General features: G+C 38.2%; 1 protein-coding gene across 1 annotated transcript; it reads left to right on the top strand.

Annotated features, from left to right (window-relative positions):
* Positions 1-13,992: 13,992 nt before the first annotated feature.
* Positions 13,993-14,667, top strand: LOC125828060 (uncharacterized). The gene has a single exon (XM_049507364.1). It carries the CDS (start codon positions 13,993-13,995, stop codon positions 14,665-14,667), a length of 675 nt encoding a protein of 224 aa, XP_049363321.1.
* Positions 14,668-20,369: the final 5,702 nt, after the last annotated feature.

Genomic DNA, 20,369 nt, shown 5'->3' with positions numbered 1-20,369 from the left:
TCTTTCCTGGTCTTGGGTGGAGATAACTCTTGGATTGCTTTTATCTTTGATGGATCCAATTCTATGCCTTTCCTGCTAACGATGAATCCCAATAGTTTTCGTGCGGGTACTCCAAATGCACACTTTGCTGGATTCAACTTCAGATTATACTTACGCAACCTCTCAAAGAACTTTCGTAAGTCATCCAGGTGGTCTGAACTTCTTTTGGATTTGATAACGACATCATCCACGTACAATTCAATTTCCTTGTGAATCATATCATGAAAAAGGGTAGTCATGGCCCTCATGTAGGTTGCACCATCATATTTGAGACCAAATGACATTACTCTATAGCAATACACTTCTTATGGAGTGATAAATGTTGTATTTTCTGCATCATCTTCATCCATTAGGATTTGGTATATCCTGCAAAGCAATCGACAAATGATTGCAACTCATGTTTGGCACAATGATCAATGAGTATATGAATATTTGGAAGAGGGGAAGTCATACTTAGGACTGACTCTATTGAGATCTCGATAGTCCACACATATTCTGATATTTCCAATCTTTTTTGGCACATGCACAATGTTGGCTAACCATGTGGGGTAGTTTGTAACCCTCACAACATTCACCTCGATTTGCTTAGTTACCTCCTCCTTGATCCTTAAACTCAAATTCGGCTTGAACTTTCTTGTCTTTTGCTTAACGGGTAGACAAGTGGGATCAGTTGGTAATTTGTATGAGACAATATTAGTGCTTAATCCTGGCATGTGATCATAAGACCAAGCAAATACGTCAACGTACTGCTTAAGCAACTCTATTAACTCTTGTTTTCTTTCAACCTCCAAATGTATGCTGACTCATTTTTCGTTCACGATTTCCTCCTCTCCTAAGTTGACGACCTCTGTTTCATCTATATTGGTTTTTTTTTCTGACTTTCAACTTGTTCGATCTCATGTGGTAGATTTTCAGGCATCATGCTTTTATTGTACTCTTTGTGATCTTCTTTATCACTTTCACCTTGCTCGGTAGATTCGTTACATGTCATAACCGTTGAACAAGAGAAATTTTTTAAAGAAAAATAAAGACTTTTATTTCAAAGCATTCTAGCTTTTAGAAGAGGCAAGCAACAAAAGATTAGGTATGATTCAAGCCTCAATTTGATCATGCAAATTTTAAAATAAAACTTTCGTTTCCACACTACCAGGACTCTGGTTGAAATAGGGACGGGCTGATTGTCCAGTTTTGTAAGATTTCTCCATGTTCGCATCACAAATGGTCAATTTACTGAGATTTATCTCTTCCTCTTCTCCAGCCATGGCCACGAATAGATTGCCTATTGCTTCTACAATGTGATCATTACCAGGTTGATCTGGAATCAAAGCTTTTTCTGGTACGAAAATTGTATTGCTTTGTTCCTGGTGGACTCTTCCTGAGGTAGGCTCATATCTGAGTCCGTTGGTGCCTCTCTGATGCTTCAACTGGATTGGCTCAACTATGCCATTGGACTTTGGTCCAAGTCAATTCTTTGGCTGATATCCATACTTCAATATCTCTGACGCAACCATTTTTGCTGCACTTGACAATTTTGTATTTTCTGGCTCTGTTTCCACACTAACCCTTACAGCTTGCATCATTTCCAAAGTGTGAAAAGTGGCTCCGTCTAGCTCATCAGTGACTGGGATAGCATTAACAGAAAGGATGGGGTGACTGAGCTCCCCGTGGATGTGTCATGACCCAGGGGTACCCCCTAGATGTAACATGGCGTACTTAACCCCGAAGGGGTCGCATACAAGCCCTTACCATCATCATAACATAAGATCATAGAAAAGTAGGGAAAAATTTAAAACTTTCTTTAAACATACAATCGAAAGCATTTCATAAAAGCGGAAGTCTTTACTAAAATCTTTGTCTCAAACCATCTATGAATAACATGAATAAAAGTCTTGGGACGCAGCCCATATAAAGTCTAAAACATAAGAAAATACATAAAAGGAACATAAAGGGGTTTGTCCTCGAAGCTATGAGGACTCACTAAATCTTCAAGTCTTCTTGCACTTAGGAACCTAGCCTCCAAGCAACTCAATCTCCCAACACCCTACATTTGATTAGAATGTAGGCAATATGCGTTAGTACAAAATGTACCAAGTATGAAAGCTAACATAACATCATGAAGCATCTCAAATGGTTAGTCAACACAAGACATAAGCATAAGAGACAATAACATATTCATAACATAAACTCCAACATAAGCATCATACCATCACAAGTCAACATAAGACATCCATAAGTTCATACTCCAACCATTAGCCTTTCATATTCAAGAGAACTACTTCACAAGCCACCTCCAAGCATACTTGTGCAAGGCAAAGATAGCATCCCATAATACTATCCAAGCTAAATACCTCTCTTTGGTCATTCTTGGTCATAGTCCACCTTCATAGTCAAGACCTAGGTTTTCAGATCATAAGAGCACTTATACTCCTAAGTAACCTCAAGGCACACTTGTGCAATGCATGTGGGGAATCCCATAATACCTCACACACTAAGCATACCCTTGAAGTCACCATATTCATATTTACCATTACTAAGTGTCACTATTGACCTAATTTCATATTGACAAGGAACTATCATCTTAAGTCGATCATATCATGGAAGGCAACTATAGCAACAATCCAAGCTAGGCATACATCACGTAAGATGACACTTCATAAGTAGCTTCAAGTCATACTTGTACCATGTATGAATGGCATCCCATATTACCACTCGCACTAAGTACTCCTTTAGGCTAGCTTACTCAATGCTTACTATTTATCATTCTATACCATTAAGAATAACACATAGCAGGCTAGACCTAACTACCATGGAAAACACCTTACCATGCAATCCAAGCTATCCTAGGAAGGATACAAGTATACCAATCTAGACACCATGCAAACATTCAATATGATGCAAGCTACCCTAAGGGGAGTATGAATCCTCAACCCTAAGCTATCCTTAGGAGAGTGTGGTGTCTCAATCCTAAGCTACCATAAATGGTCTTGGCCTAACCAGATCAAGTTACTATGAAGTGCATTCTAACAATGCTAGTTCAAGCTACCTATATGAGAGTATAGATCCTCAATCCTAGGCTACCATCCCTATACTAATGCAAGCTACCATGAAAAGCATCCTACCAATGCTAGTTCAAGCTAACCTTAGGAGAGCTTAATTCCTCCATCCCAAGCTACCATGAGATCTACCATCCCAAGCTACATAATTCAACTATCCATGAAGGAATCATAATACTCAACCTCAAGCTATTCTATTCTAACAAGCATGATTCATTTTAGGTAATTAACCCTTCAAATTCTACATACATGCATACATATAGTTCTAAGTAGGTCATGTGGGTAAGCGCCTTCCACCATAACTCTATCTATATTGTGAATCAAATCAATGCAAACTAGTTTATGCTATTAAACTTACTCATTAAGCCCTAGTGACCAACATTATGATTTCAAGCCCTACATTCCAGCTTTACTCCACAATCATCATACTAGTCTAAATCACCACACATACTAGTCACAAGCCTTAGTCATAAGTAATTCTAAGCATAATTCATCGAAAGTCCCAATTCTTAATCATTTCATTTCATGTTCTAACATACATGCATAAGTCTAGTTCAATTCATGATTTCATATTCACATTCTTGGATAAGCTCTATACATGATAACAACCCAAGAGAATCTAGCAAGAATCATCAATTTTTCATCCAAAAGCATAAACCCACATACTTTGAAAATTAGGGTTAACCAAGGAATTCATATAAAATCTTCATAATATCATGAATCAACACTAAATTAACCATATATGAGTAGTATCCAACCATTTGGAATCATACCCACCTAAAACCCATACATTGGAAGTAACCTTAACTTGATTGGGGTTCTTCTTCACAAATTAGGAGAAATTCTAGGGGACTCTATGGGTGGAAGAACCCATAGATGAAGAGTTAAACATACCTTAATCAAAGCCTTAGCACAAGCCTTTAGCAATGGAGCCTTTGTTCTTGACCTTAGCTTCAACCCTAGCTTTTTCTTCTTCTTCTTCTTCAATGGAGGTTCTTCTTAGAGAGAAAAATATTTGAGAGAGGAGTGATTTGGGGTTTTGAATTGTGTCTAATGTAAAGTGACTTAAACTTGGGCGCTAATGACTTAAAATATTCTAAATAGGTGAATAAAAGACATACAAAACGACCCCCACTTAAACCTAGTCGAATAGGAATTTACCCAAAAGTCCATCAACTTGGCTGTCCCGTCCAGACACCACGGCCACTATGACGGCTCATCAAGGGTACCACGGCCCATGGTGGTGCCCGTGGTTCCTTGACCAGTGGCTCCCACAACCTGCCAAGACCCTATAACACTAAGGCACCTTCACGAGCACTTTGATGGGCCGTGGTCAAGCCAATGACTCGTGAAGTGGTTCGTGAACTTGGGGCAGTAGCTTGGCCTCATGGCCTTGCCTCCCACCATCCTAAGTCATCTTAACGGACCACTTCATGGTATGTGTTCAAGTCCACTGGCCGTGAAAGTGGTCGTGGTCTTTGAGGCAGACTTAGCCAAGGTTGGGCAACCTTGGCCCTTGGCTAGGGCCTTACCCCCTTGGCCTTGGCCTTTGCCCTTGCAACCCTATACCACTCCATAGATGACCTTCTAAACTATGGGGTCTAAAATGTGTCTTGACGTTCAACTACTAAGCCTCTTATTCTAAGTACGTAAAGTCTCATCTACGACTCTATTTCACATACATCAAACCATAGAACCCTAGCTTGTGGCTCTAGTTTGGTCTACTAGTTTCCGGGGTGTTACAAGATGGTAACTTCTGTGCGACCCCACTCAAACATTACACATTGATGTAGAGTGGAAGAAATCTCTCTCGCAAAGTGAACCCATGGTCTTCCCAACAACAGTTTGTAGTTGGATGATAAAGTCTCCCATCTTGACCAATTCTTCTAACTTCTGGCCCATCATTGACATTATCTTGTCAAAGTAGACACTTTCTTGAGCTCGAATAAAGTACTTCGAGAGCTCACTCTCATCTAGTGGTGGTTGCACTCTTGTGGCTTCAGTTCTCTAACGTCGTGCGTACTCCTGGAAATTCTCTGATGGCTTTTTTGTATGTTGGCCAATGAGAATCTGTCAACAGTAATTTCAGTATTGAATCTGAAACATGTCATGAAATCCTCGACCATTTCCTGCCAATCACGCCATTTGCGAGGGTCTTGGCGGGTATACCAGGTTAATGCTTCTCCAGACAAACTCCAGATAAACAACTTCATCCTCAACTTCTCATTTCTCCCTACACTGACTAACTTGTCACAGTATGCCCTTAAATGTGTGTGAGGGTCACCCTTTCCATCAAACATGTCAAACTTTGGTGGTTTGTACCCTACCGGCATGTCAATGTCTGGATGAATGCACATGCCATCATAATCCAGACTCTCTGTTCCTCTAGTGACTTGTAAGCTTTTCAATGCCTTTCTCAGACCATGAAGTTGGGCATTGATCGATGCATCCTCTTTCAATCGAGCATCTTTCTCCATTTCTGCATATTGATCGACCTCGTACTGGACATTAACCACAACTGGAGTTGTGAAGGTAGGAGCTCCAACGACATATACAGGTGGAACATGTGGCTCGTAGGGAGCGGCGACATGTGCCCCAAGTATCTGATGCATTGTAGGTATGGTAGGGTCGCGATTAGAGAGGTCAAGAACGGTCCTGACTAGGGTTGGAGAAGTTGGTGGAACTTAACCGTGTGCGGGAGCGTGTTGAGTTTGTTCTGGCTGATTTGGCAAGTAGGCAGAAGGCAAGTCATCCTTTGTGAAGTAGATAGACGTCTTGAAAGTAGGGAAAGTGGTAGCTGATAGTTTGGCCAAGTCTCACACTTGGCGTAATTCTTCCCTCAAGATCTCGAGTTCTTGCTCCATTTGAGCCATTTTCTCTTCATTTTGGATGTCTTTCATGTTTTGAGAACCTTCAGGGTTCTCAATAGGTATCATTAGGTTTACAGCAGCGTTGAACTCGTCTTTATCAATCATCTTTCCTGTTGATCGAAGGTTGTATCGTGAGTCAGGCAATTTGCAAGTCGACACAAATCAACGTACTTTTGGGGACAAATGATGAAAAAGAAGAAAAAAAGAAAAAAAGAAACTATGTTAGTTTGGGAAAGATTGAAAGTCGTAACAAATATGTAAGTGTAACATATATATACACCAATTTAGCGACATTCAAGATGCGTCCTAATATAAAACCTCTTTTTGTCTGAGGTAGGCCTGCGTTGCAATTAGTTTGATAATGAATGATCCATTTAAACACATTTTAGATTTGGAGTAAACATAACTTCATTGCTCAAGACAATATGGCTATTACACTGATGTAGGCAATCAGAAGCCTAAGAAATGAAAGTATAGGGGAGGCTATAAGGCATACAAGAGGAATAGGCCATACGACACTTTGAGGAGAAAGCTCGAAAAAGAAAGATGACCTACGACAAAGTTGGGGCATCGTCACCGTCATCGTCCCCATCATAATATGGCCTTGGGTGGTACTCTAGGGATTTGTCGATCTTCCATTTCCAGTTGTTTGAATTTTCCCTTTCATCAAACCCTATGGAACCATATTCTGAGTGAGTGTCTTCTACTGTTGGAACCAGTTCATTCTCCATATGCATCACTCCTTCATATCTAGGGTCATACAAGTTAGGGTCATGCTCTGAATATCTTTTGAATCCTCTTCCATCTCCTCATTTGGCTCTCTAGGATCCTCTTCTAGGTCTTCCTTCGTCTCTTCATTTGGTTCATCGTCAACTACCTGTATGAGATGGTCGACAGACCGTGGGGTCACCTGATGATACATGGTTGTGGTGATGGGCATAAGGTTCAATAACTCTGTGCCAATTTGATTTGATCTTTGGGTGTCTGTGATCCCCAAGATCCCATCACAACTGGGCCTTGTGAGAATTCTTCCCATCATAAGCCAAGTATAATATTCAAGAGTGCACCACGACTCAACCCCATGCCTAAGTCAAGAACGTCATACCATCCTTGTACCAAAGTAGCAATCCTTTCGATCAGGATTCTTCCTTCATAATCAACCTCTACTAATGCTATATTTGACCATAGACGAACGCCTTGGGTAATTCCAAACTGTCGGAGGACTCTTAGAGGTGCATAAGGCTGGAAGCCTTCCAACCCAATCAACTCAATGAAATATGCATGGTTGGTTCTCAACAGAGCTAGGCCATGGACCCATAGTAGTCGACACTGAATATGTTTCGTACGAGGTGGGTTAAAAGCACCAATCATCTTCATTATTTGGGGCATCCCACATGCTCAATCTCATCGCATGACTTCTGATTTTGTGGTGTAAGTCTGCTTCAGTGCCATTTTCTGCTTGTATTTGATAGAAGTGTTCCAACGCCCAAATCTGTAGCAACAAGTTACTTCCCTTAAAGTGATCATATCCTCTAGAGCAGAGGGATAATGATCGAGATATTTCTACCAACATCATGGGTCTCACGCACCGAGCCTACACCCTGGACGTGGTCGGCACTCGAGAACCATTGCTGGCCCCAAGCGAACCCTTGGTCTGGCTTACTTACTCAGCAGAAGACTTTACTCAAGATAAATACTTTTAAAACAAGTAAAACTGAACTACTCAACATATAACTTAGAATGTATTATAATAACATTCACTGCCAAAGTGACAACTCAAGTCTTAACTTAACTGAAAAGGAAAAGTAAAGATTCATGAACTAACATCACTAACTCTGTCTATGAAGCCTCTAAACAACTGAGATGGATGTCGGGACAAGACCCACAACATCCTAATGAACTAAAATACTGAAAGCAATAAAAAGGATCCTCCGAAAATCTAGGAGGCTCACCAACTGACTCTGAGTGCTCAACTGGATCAACGAGGCGCTGGATGCTGATCCTAGTTACATGCGTCTACATCATAATAAGACGCAGGCCAACTGGCATCAGTACATTGAATGTACCAGTATGCGAGTTGGAATGCTAAACATAACTTTAGCTTGAAAAGAATCTGGAAGAAACACTTACCTTGGCTTTACTCAACTCCTGAATAACTCAACTCAAAATGCAGTGTAAAACAACAATAATAGTGCAATTTATACAAAGCATTTAGAATAGTAGAACACAACTTAGTTCGCTAAAGAAAATTTAATAACAAACTCAACTTTACTAATATAATAAAGTAATATAGTTTCTGTGGGAGTTTTTCTAACTGACAACCACCACTATGAGCCTTAGTGGTGATACAACATCTTGCCCACGCTGCCAGAACTGTCCTATACTTTGCCGTCATATAGAACGCTTAACTTAGTGGATCCACTAGTCTATGCTAAAAGTATCTTAAGGAGTCATCTAAAAAGTATGATCCTTTACTACCCATGATGGCTACATGGTTTATGGAGACGTGAGTTATCTGAACTCAAACTCATCCCTATATCGGTGCTCAATACTACTTCAAAATATACTTTAGCTCATATGTTTGTAAAAACAAAACTCTTTCTTTGGTTTGAGATAATTACTCAAAAACTTAGCTTAAAAGCTCTCTTGGAAATCTCAGTTTCCTTTCTTGCTCAAATGTGAAAACATTTGAACTATTGGGAATACTTAGTTCCCATATAATCTTTGAAGAATGAACTTTACTCTTACTCTTTACTGATAACTAGCTCAAAGACTCTTTTTGAAATCTTAGTTTCCTTTCTTGTTTAAATGTGAAAACATTTACTCTTGGGGAATACATAGTCCCGATATACTCTTTTGAAGAAATGCACTCCAAACTTTACTCTTTATTCAACTCAAAACTCAAGTCTTAAAACAAAGTTAAAACATTTGTAAAAGACTTTTGGAAAACTCTATGAACTTCTCTTAACTTGACTCTTGACTTGACTCCTAACATCTCTTGACTTGACTCTTAACTTTTCTTGACTTGAATTAATTAAGGTTGTTAGATTAGATTGTAGGGTCAAGATTTAAGCTGAAAAAGAACAATTCATGTGCTTCCTACGTGGCGCATGCAGATTGACTGAATTTAAAAGACTTGGATTGCCAAGTTTTGCTCAAATTAAATCTATTAAAATTATAATCTCTTCTTTATTAAATAACCATAATTATTAAATTAAAAATAATTAATTTGCAAGACTAGCTTATTTGATAAATTTAGTCATTCCAAAAATAAAATTAATATAAATTAGTAACCCATTAATTAATTAAGCTTTCGTAATTTTAAAAAATGTCGAAAAATGTTTATTGTAACGATAGAAATTATATAAAAATTGAGTTAACCCTTAAGAACAATATTTATTTCACGTAAAATTTAAAACAAAATGAGAAACTAAGTAGTAATATCTATATAATACATTTAATTTTTATAAATAATAATATTTATGAAATAAATTTATCAAATAAAATAAATAATTAAAATCTTCTTGTATTCCTACACAAATTTCATAATATATATATATATATATATATATATATTTACTTATTTATTATTATTATTATTACTATTATTGTTATTATTAATATTATTAATAAAACTTTAGTTAAATAAATGTGGAGAGTCAAATTTGGGCTTCAACAACGCAAATTGGGAAAGTTATTGCTTATGCTTCACAACAACTTAAGATTAATAAAAAGACCTATCCTACACATGATTTGGAACTAGTAGCAGTTATGTGTTCAAGCAGAAAGATCTAAATCTTTGCTAAAAGAGGTGGCTTGAGTTACTAAAGGATTATGACATGAGTGGTCTCTAGTACCCCGATAAAGAAAATGTAGTGACAGATGCTCTTAATTAGTTATCATTGAGTAGTGTTCCTCATACTGAGGATAGTAAGACGAAATTGGTTAGAGATGTTCATAGATTGGCCCGATTGGATGTTCGGTTGGTTGACTCTATCAAAGGCGGTGTTATAGTACATAATGGTTCAAAATCATCTTTTGTGTCAGAAGTGAAATCCAAGAAAGGTCTCGATCAAATATTTGTTGAATCGAAGGAAGTGGTGCTTAAGAAATACATTGAGGCTTTCTCCCAAGAGGGAGATGGTGCACTTCGATATCAAGGTCGTTTGTGTGTTCCTAATGTTGACGATTTGAAGGAGCAAATCCTATCAGACGCCCATAGTTCTTGATTTTCCATTCACCTTGGAGCCATGATGATGTACCGTGACTTGCGGGAGGTCTATTGGTGGAATGCGATGTTGAAATATATTGTGGAATTTGTGGCCAAATGTCCTCATTATCAAGAAGTGAGAGTTGAACATCAGAATTTGGGAGGTTTATCCCAATATATTAGTATTCCTACTTGGGAGATAGAAGATTTGAATATGGACTATATTGTTGGGTTACCCCGCACCCAGCGTCAATATGACTCGATTTGGGTTATTGTGGATCGAATGACCAAATCAGCTCATTTTCATTCCAGTCAAGATTTCTTATTTGGTGGAGGACTATGTGAAGTTGTACTTAAGGGAAATGTTTAGGTTGCATGTAGTGACCTTATCCATTATCTCTGATCGCGGTACCCAATTTACCTTTCAATTTTGGAAATCTTTTCTAAATGGTCTTGGTACTCGTGTTAAGCTTAGTACGACATTTCATCAGCAAACCGATAGGCAAGTGGAGTGTAATAACCATACTTTGGAAGATATATTGAGAGATTGTGTAATTGACTTCAAGGGCAATTGGGATGATCATTTGCCGTTGATTGAGTTTGCGTATAATAATGTAACACCTCAAAAATTTGAACTAGAATTGATTAAGGGAGAAGGGCAAACCACAGAGGGGTCCACGGGCCGTGAAGAGGACCATGACCCGTCACCCTACTCGTGGTGTTGCATGCAACCTCTGTAGATGACCACAGATGCCTAGACGGTCTATGGAGCATCATATAGACCGTGAGGTGGTCCGTGAAAAGAGGCACATAACCCCCCTAAGCTACTATGAAGAACCACAATTACCTAAAGGGTATGTGGAGCTTCACACGAAACGTGAAGTCGTTTATGAAAGGGGCTGATCAGGTTTTGGAGTTTTGGGTCAACTTCAGGAGATCATATGATTTAGCACAAAATGAATTAGCGCATCGTGAAGGACCATTAGAGTCTTCCTGGGAAGGAGAGGTTTCCTAGAAGGCACCTTAGACGTCATGTGGTGACTTGGACGACCCATCTAGGGGTCCATACAAGTCACCTATCAGTTTTAAAAATTTGTGTCATTGTCAAATGATCAAATGTCTCAAGACAAAAATGAATTAGGTGGTTGATGATCTATCAAATTAAGGGTCTTTGGGTCCTCTTTCCAATGCCACCAAGTTTGCCTAATTTCGAACTCGGAGTAAAAAGTTATGCCCATTTTTATTGAAGCACTGCAAACAGGTGAAGCTTCACGAACGACTATACGGCCCGTGATGCCTTAGACAACTCGTGAAGCCCCTCTTCTAAGTCACCTCGTAAGTTTTTAAGTTAGGATCATATTGGTCTTTTCCCAAAGTGTTTGGTCCCTAAAATTCATCGTTTGAAATCCTATTTCAAAGCCTATATAAGTGAATTAAGCCAAAAAAACTACCAAATTCAATTCATTCTTTTAAATTCCCTAAACTTGACAAAATTCATCCTCTCCAAAAATATCTTCTCTCTGGATCAAGGAATAAGAAGAAGCTAGGGTTCTCAAGTTCAAGTCTCCTTTCTTCATCATTGCTTAGGGCTTCAATCAAGGTATGTGGGGAGTTCATCAATGGGTTCAATTCACCCATTGAGCCCCCAAAGTTTCTTCAATTCTCCAATTTAATTTCCCAAGTTTTGATTAGATTTTCACTCAATTCCTCAATGGTTCTATTGTATGGATTGAATTGCCTTATTATGATCTTATTTTGATGACTTGGATTTAATTACATGCTTTTCAACTAATTCCATGTGAACCATGCATTCATCTATGAATTTCGACTATGAACCCTAATTTACATGAATTGATGAAGAAGCTTAAATCCATGAATATGTTTTATGAAATTATGCATATTTTTATGAAAGCAATGTTTATGACTCAAGTAAGCTTATAGATGAAGGTATCTATATGTTCTATGAATCTTGGCCACATGACATGAATGACATCTAGATTTGCCTTCAATGCTTTTTGGGCTATCTTCCTAAATACGATCTTGATTAGTATGGTATCTGGATTTGTCATCAATGATCATAAATCACAATTTCAAAACTATTTCTATTAGTATTAGGGAATCTCTAGCTTGAAGTGAATGACTATGGGCCTTGAAAGCTATTATGAAAATATCATGGATGGTGAAAGGTTTTCTCACGCATGATCTAAGAAGTTATCATATGATAAGGCAAGTGGCGAATATCCATGTCCCATAATGATAAGAAAAGAGGTGGATACGCATGTCCCATAATGATAAGAGAAGTTAAGAGTAATGAATATTCTGTGGGATTTATGCCTAACACCAAGAGGATATGAGATGGAAGCTCCCCCTTAGCTTGAGGCGGGGTTTCTAGTAGCAACCTCCTTATCACATACCTATGTGCCTCCACATGATGATTGTGTTAGATAGACATTAGATAGTAGATCCACGTAAGCTAGAAGTTTATGGTCCTCAACTTGTCAAGTAGGATACCCCTTTTCGGTGTGGGGCAGACACCAAATTCCATGTTATAACTCGCATGGTATATATGTCGGTTAATGGTAAGCTTCCCACAAAAAGAACTAAGTTGATTTCTAATGTTTTATGAAACTTCCTTTATGATGTAAAGATGTATTGGCCATTTTCATGTTTTATGAATCTTCTTAATGATTTTACTATGTTTGAACGTGGTCATGCATTCCATGTTTTCGATTATGTCCCTTTATGATCATGTCTCATGTTTTATTGCATTTCCCTCATACTTAGTACATTGCATGTACTTACACATTATTTTGCCTACATTGTTTCACTAATGCATGGTCTGACGTTTCCACTCTACATCTCTGTGGCTAGTGATCACTTCAGTAGATTTGAAGATTGGTTAGTCCTCATTTTGTGAGAACCGAACCCTTTATTGCTTATTGTCTTTACTTTTTCAAATTGTATGTGATGCATGGGTTATGTCCCAATCACTCTTGATGTACTAGATGACTTTGTGACTATGTTAGACTTCCACTACATATTATCAAACTCTTTATGATATAAAAATGTCTTTTGAACTCTTTAATTCTAATATCTTATATGGTTTATGCTAAGTGGCTTCTGTAGGGCCTCTCGAGGTCCTATATGCCATGTCACGTCTAGGATATACTTTGGGTCGTGAAAAACTTAGTATTCAGAGCATTAGATTTAAAAAGGTCCTAGGAAGTCTCATAAGCCACCTTGAGTAGAGTCTTGTTCATGAGTGTGAAGTGAGCGACATTTATGAATAAGAGGCTATAATATGTTTAGGAAACTTCACTTCTTTCATTATTCTAAAGTTGTGCCATAGAGTTTAGATCTGTAAAGGTCCTCCTCTCCTAACCTATGTTTATTCTTTACAGAATATGCCTCTACGAAGGAATCCCATGAGAATGAATAGGAATGTTTGTGAAAATGTGAGACAAGAAGTTCCCAAGTGCCAGTCAACCCTTTGGCGAGCAAGTGACTAATGATGTGTTTCGAGCCGCATTTCATGCATTGGCCCAAGATATGATGGCTCAAGAAAATAGAGAAGTTGTAGTTCTCGTGAACCCAAGGGTGGGTACGGCGGCAACAAGGGTGAGAGACTTTACTAGAATGAATCCTCTGGAATTTCATGGGTCAAAAGTCAAGGAAGATCCTTAAGAGTTCATTGATGAGGTTTATAAGATAATAGGAATTATGGATGTCACTTCAGTAGAAAAGGTGGAATTGGCCGCTTATTAACTTAAGGGTGTTGCTCAAGTTTGATTTAACCAATGGAAGGAAGAGAGGGCGATAAATGTGTGTTTTTGATTGGGATATATTTAAGGTTGCTTTCTTTGATAGTTTCTTTCCCCTTGAGACGAGGGAGGCAAAGGCACTTGAGTTCATTAACCTTCATCAAGGGAATATGAGTGTGAAGGATTATGCTTTGAAATTCACGCAACTGTCCAAATACGCTCCAACTATAGTTGCCAATCCAAGGGCAATGATGAGTAAGTTTGTGTCGGGTGCTTCCGACTTGGTGATCAAAGAACGCCTAACCGCCATGGTTGTTAAGGAGATGGATGTATCCTGTTTAATGGTTCATGCACAACAAACAGAAGAGGAAAAACTTAAGGAGAAAACTAGGAATTCAAAGAGCGCAAGAAGGGATGATGGTGATTTCTCACATTCAGGGTCCAATGGAAGTAATCATTTTCAAAGTAATGGTTCTAGTGAGCAAATGGTATCTGAGTGTCAAAGGTGTGGAAAACTTCAAAGGGGTGAGTGTCTAGCTGGTTATAATGCATGCTTTGGTTTTGAAAAAATGGATCATAAGATAAGGAGTTGTCCTACGATTGCCAAGAATGAGGGAGCTAATCGTCGGCGGACTCAACCTTACCTTTTTTTAGGTCCTAGTGGTGGTAAAAATAGAATAGGTTTTATGCTCTTTAGACTCGACAAGATCATGAGGGTTCCCCGGATGCGGTAATTGGTAAGTTATGGTCTTTTATCTTGTTGTTGTTCATTGCTTGATATTGGGTGTTTCATTGGCTATGGTAAGACTCCATGTGTGGTAATTGTATTTGAAGTGGATATTGAAATTTTCACGGAAATTCCTTAAGTTTTAACTTGTATTAATGATTTCATGGTTGTTGAGACTTTAGTACTATGTTTGGGTTAAGGGAGATAGATTTGAAAAGACTAGAGAGATTTGCTCCCAAGGGAGAGATAGTGTGCTTCATGGTTGGAGTGTGTGTGGGACTATTTAAATTGTTGGAAGGGTTCCTTGATTTGTATTGGTATGTGAAAGACCAGAGACGGTGATGTCTTAGTATCCTTATCTCTTTCCTTTATCTTCGGGTCTAGTTGATGCATTAGCCCCTCATGTTCACTCTTTAGGATTTTTGTGTTTGATCATTCTCGTGTTTCCTCATGCATGCATGCTCATGAAAATTTGATTTTTCAAAGATATGATTTAGCTTGATTTATTGTTTCATGATTATGTGCATTGAGTATGATTTGCATGTTTGTCTTATGAAAAGATATTTTAAAAAGTATGTTTTAGCTTGGAGTCGAGGTACCTACTTGGCTATGTGCATTTTTATGAAGTTGCATTAATCTTGGGTTGTTAGTTTCTCTCTTACTCTTTTCGTGCTAGTTTGAGTTCCATTCGAGGACAAAAGTTCCCAAAGGGGATATATTGTAATACCCCAAAAATTTGAACTAGAATTATCAAGGGAGAAGGGCAAACCACAGAGGGGTCCATGGGCTGTGAGGAGGACCACGACACATCACCCTGCTCGTGATGTTGCACCCAACCACTGTAGATGACCACAGATGCCTCGACGGTCCGTGGAGCATCACACGAACTGTGAGGTGGTCCATGAAAAGAGGCAAAGAACCCCCAAGCTACTTTGAAGGACCACAATCACCTAAACGGTCTGTGGAGTTTCACATGGACCGTAAAGTCATATGTGAAAGGGGTTGATAACGTTTTAGATTTTTGGGTCAACTTTAAACGATCATATCTTTTAGCACATAATGAATTAGGTTGCCCATCACCTATTTAATTAAAGGTCTTTGAGTCCTCTTCCCAACTCCAGCAAGTTTTCCTAATTCCAAGCCCGGAGTAAAATGTTATACCCGTTTTAGTGAAGCACTTCAGACAGCTGAAGCTTCATAACCGGCAATACAGCCCTTGAAGCCTTAGACGGCTCGTGAAGCCCTTCTTCTAAGTCACCTCGTCAGTTTTAAGTTAGGGTCATGTTAGTCTTTTCTCAAAGTGTTTGGTACCTAAACTACATCATTTTAAACCCTATTTCAAGGCCTATATAAGCAAATGAAACCCTAAAACTACCAATTTCAATTCATTCTCCTAAATTCCCTAAACTTGACCAAATTCATCCTCTCCAAAATATCTTCTCTCTAGATCAAGGAAGAAGAAGAAGCTAGGGTTATTCATGTTCAAGCCTCTTTCTTCATTATTTCTTAGGGCTTCCATCAAGGTATGTATGGAGTTCATCAATCAGTTCAATTCACCCATTGATCCCCTAAAGTTTCTTCAATTCTCTAGCTTAATTTCCCAAGTTTTGATTAGATTTTAACTTAATTCCTCATGGGTTCTATTTGTATGGATTCAATTGGTTCATTATGATCTTATATTGATGACTTGGATTTAATTACATGTTTTCCAACTAATTCCATGTGAAGCCATGCATTTATCTATGAATTTTGACTATGAACCCTAATTTATATGAATTTATGAAGAAGCATAAATCTATGAATATGTTTTATGAAATTATGCATGTTTTTATGAAAGCAATGTGTATGACTCAAGTAAGCTTATAGACGGAGGTATCTATATGTTCTATGAAGCTTGGCCACATGACATGAATGACATCTAGATTTGCCTTCAATATTTTTTGGGTTATTTTACAAAATCAGGTCTTGATTAGTATGGTATACAAATATGCCATCAATGATCATAGATCATGCTTTCAAAACTATTTCCATTAGTAGTAGGGCATCTCTAGCCTGAAGTGAATGACTATGGGCCTTAAAAAGATATTATGAAAAGATTATGAATGGTGAAAGGTTTTCTTATGGTCTAAGGACCTATCCTATGATAAGACAAGTGGCGAATATCCTTGTCCCATAATGATAAGACAACAAGTGAATAGCCATGTCCCATAATGATAAGAGAAATTAAGAATAATGACTAGTCCGTTGGATTTATGCCTAACACCGATAGGATATTGAGATGGAAGCTCTCTCGTAGCTTGAGACCGGGTTTCTAGTAGTAATCTTCTTATTGCATACCTATGTGCCTCCATAGGATGATTGCCTTAGATAGATATTATCTAGTAAATCCACGTAAGCTAGAAGTTCATGGTTCTTACCTTGGCAAGTAGGACACCCCTTTTTAGTGTGGGGCAAACACTAGATTCCATGTTATAACTCCCATGGTCTATATATTGGTTTACAGTAAACTTCCCACAAAAAGAACTATGTTGATTTCTAATGTTTATGAAGCTTCCTTTATGATTTAAAGATGAATTGACCATGTTCATGTTTTATGAATCTTCTTAAATGATTTTACTATGTTTTAACTTGGTCATGTATTCCATATTTTCAAATTTTCCCATTTATGATCATGTCTCATGTTTTATTGCATTCCCCAAATACATAGTACATTTCATGTACTAACACATCCTTTTTGCGTACATTGTTTCACTAATGTAGGGTCTGACGTTCCCACTCTGCATCTTTGTGGCTAGTGATCACTTTAGTAGATTTTAAGATTGGTGAGTCCTCATGTTTTGAGGACCGAACCCTTTATTGTTTATTGTCTTTACTTTTCGGTATTGTATGTGATGCATGGGTTACGTCCAAATCACTCTTGATGTACTTGATAGCTTCGAGACTATGTTAGACTTCCGCTACATTTGGTCAAACTCTTTATGAAATAAAACTGTCTTTTGAACTCTTTAATTCAACTATCTTGTATGATGTATGCTAAGTGGCTTGAGTAGGGCCTCTCGGGGTCTTATACGCCATGTCACGTCTAGGGTATACTTTGGGTCGTGACAAATAATAGCTATCAATTAAGCATTAGTATAGTTCCATTTGAGACTCTTTATGGTAGGAGGTGTAGATCTCCTAAAGGTTGGTTTGAAGTGGGTGAAGTTGCTTTGATAGGTCCCGAATTGGTACATGAGGCTATGTAAAAAGTTCAACTTATTAGAGAATGGTTGAAAACAACTCAAAGTCGACAAAAGTCTTATGCTGATGTTATAACGAGAGATCTTGAGTTTGATGTTCATGATTGGGTTTACTTGAAAATCTCATCTATGAAGGCTGTGAGGAGGTTTGGAAAGAAACCAAAGCTGTGTCACGACCCAAAGTATACCCTAGGAGTAACATGGCATATAGAACCCCGAGAGGCCCTACACAAGCCACTTAGCATATATCATACACGATAAGAGAAAATCAAGAGAATTTAAAAGACAATTAGGAGTTTTATAAAATGAAGTAGAAGTCTAAACAATGTCTCAAAGCCATTTAGTAAAATGAGTGATCGGGAAGTAATCCATACATCAAGTTCAAAACTTAAATGTCAAGACATAATGAAAAAAGGTTTGGTCCTCGAATCAAGAGGACTCACCAATAATCAAACTTCTACTATCAGATCCCTAGCCACTGAAATGCAAATCTAGAGCGTTGGACCCTACATTTTGGGAGAATTGAGGCAAAAGTATGCATTAGTACAAAAATGTACCAAGTATGATAGCAATGCATAAAAAGATGAAATCATGCTAAAACGGGACATTTACATAATATGCAATGACCAAGTTAGAACATGAGATAAAAGATTTACAAAACATAAGTCATAAAACATGGTCAATCCAAGTTAACTTCATTAAGTCGTTTATGAGATATTTCTTGAAGTAACCTTGATTCATTAGTGTGAGAGATTTACCTTTAATCGACATGTAAGACCATGTGAGCTATTAACATGGAATACGCTGTCTACCCCACATCGAAAAGAAGTGTTCTCACTTGCCAAGGTAAGAACCATAAACTTATAGCTTACATGGATCCACTAGCTAATGTTTATCTAGAAAACCTATGGTGGCACATAGTGTATGGGACATGGGTAATTGCCACTTGTCCACTCGGTGCTAAGCATAACTCCCACATAATATTCATTATTCTTAACTTTTCTTAACATTCATGAGACATGTGTAATCACCTCTCTTTGCATTAGAGGGCATGGGTAATCGCCCACTTGCCTCATCATTAGAATAGCTCCTTAACTTTGATTCATTTTAGGTTAGAAGACCTTTCAACCTTAGAATCCTTTATGTGAGAAACCCTTTAACATTCATGTGTTGAGTACTTATGTGAGAAATCCTTTCACACTCATCAAACAACAACAACATCATTTATACTTTACTCTCAATGCAACTTATATCATATTTCATCAATTTCATAAGAACATGCATATTTCCATCATCTACCTTTCATAGTTCAAAACCCACTTTTATTCATGAAGATCTTAGAAAACATGGGTTACGCATGGGTTCATGGGGAATCATCTTAAAATCATGAAATTATATCAATTCATGCATAATATATCATAAAACAAACAAATAATTTAATATTGAAAGGAACCCATGACATAGAAGAAAACTCTAAGTTCAATTGGAGATTTCTAGCTTCAAAATTGGGGAACTTAGGAACTCAATGGAGGAAAGGCTCCATAGATGAAGACTATCATACCTCATGCCAAAAGCTTGATTTTAGTGGAGGAATTGGAGACTTGACTTGAAACCCTAACCTTCTTCTTCAACCTTCTAGTGAGAGAAATATTTGAGAGGATAACTTGTTCTTTTTTTTAGAATTTGAGAGAGTGAATTGCTTTGGAAGACTCTGGGGTTACAAACATTTATATAAGGCTTTGGGTTAAGGGTAAAATCACATGGTATTGAATTACAATAATCTGGAAAAGACCCAAAATCTCCTGGCTTAAAAGTTGACAGACTCACTGGACGTTGACCTTCAAGGCCCGTTGACTTGGGTCGTGAAGAGGTCCTTGATGGAGGGCTTCACGGTTTCCATCCCACGAGAGCCTTAACGGTTTGTCAAAGGTTCCACGGGCCGTTATGGCCGTCGTGGTCCTTGTCTAGTGGCTAGGGAAAAATCCCATCACTGACGACTACCTAACGACCTAGATGGTGGCCCGTCAACCCCTCTACATGCCGTTTAGGCCTCCATGGGAGGAACGCATGCTCATTTGGTCATGGAAACTTACCACGATCCACCCCACAGACAGTGGTCCCATTCACGGCCGTTTGGGGATCCGTGAAGGGTCCCTTGGTCCAGGCTTGGTTTGTGAGTTTCCCACTTGGTCTCTTTCCAGCCTTTCTAAAATTTGAGGTGTTACAATATCTCCCCCTAGGAGCATTCGTCCTCGAATGAGATTCAAAACATCATAAGGATGGTAGGAACTCAAACCTATTAGCCTAACATGCATGAAATCACATAAATGGACATATCCGAGGAGGAAACATCAACTCCAAGCTAAAGCATTTTCAAAACATCATTTCATGAGGTCTATATGCAACTCATACTCAATTGCACATGAAAATTTCAATCAACTAACTCATTTTCTCAAATTTTAAGCTTTTC

This window comes from Solanum verrucosum, unplaced genomic scaffold, assembly GCF_900185275.1.
Source record: "Solanum verrucosum unplaced genomic scaffold, falcon-dt-bn FXZP01000078.1, whole genome shotgun sequence".
NCBI lineage: Eukaryota > Viridiplantae > Streptophyta > Magnoliopsida > Solanales > Solanaceae > Solanum > Solanum verrucosum.
This window is presented reverse-complemented; position numbering and strand designations above follow the sequence as displayed.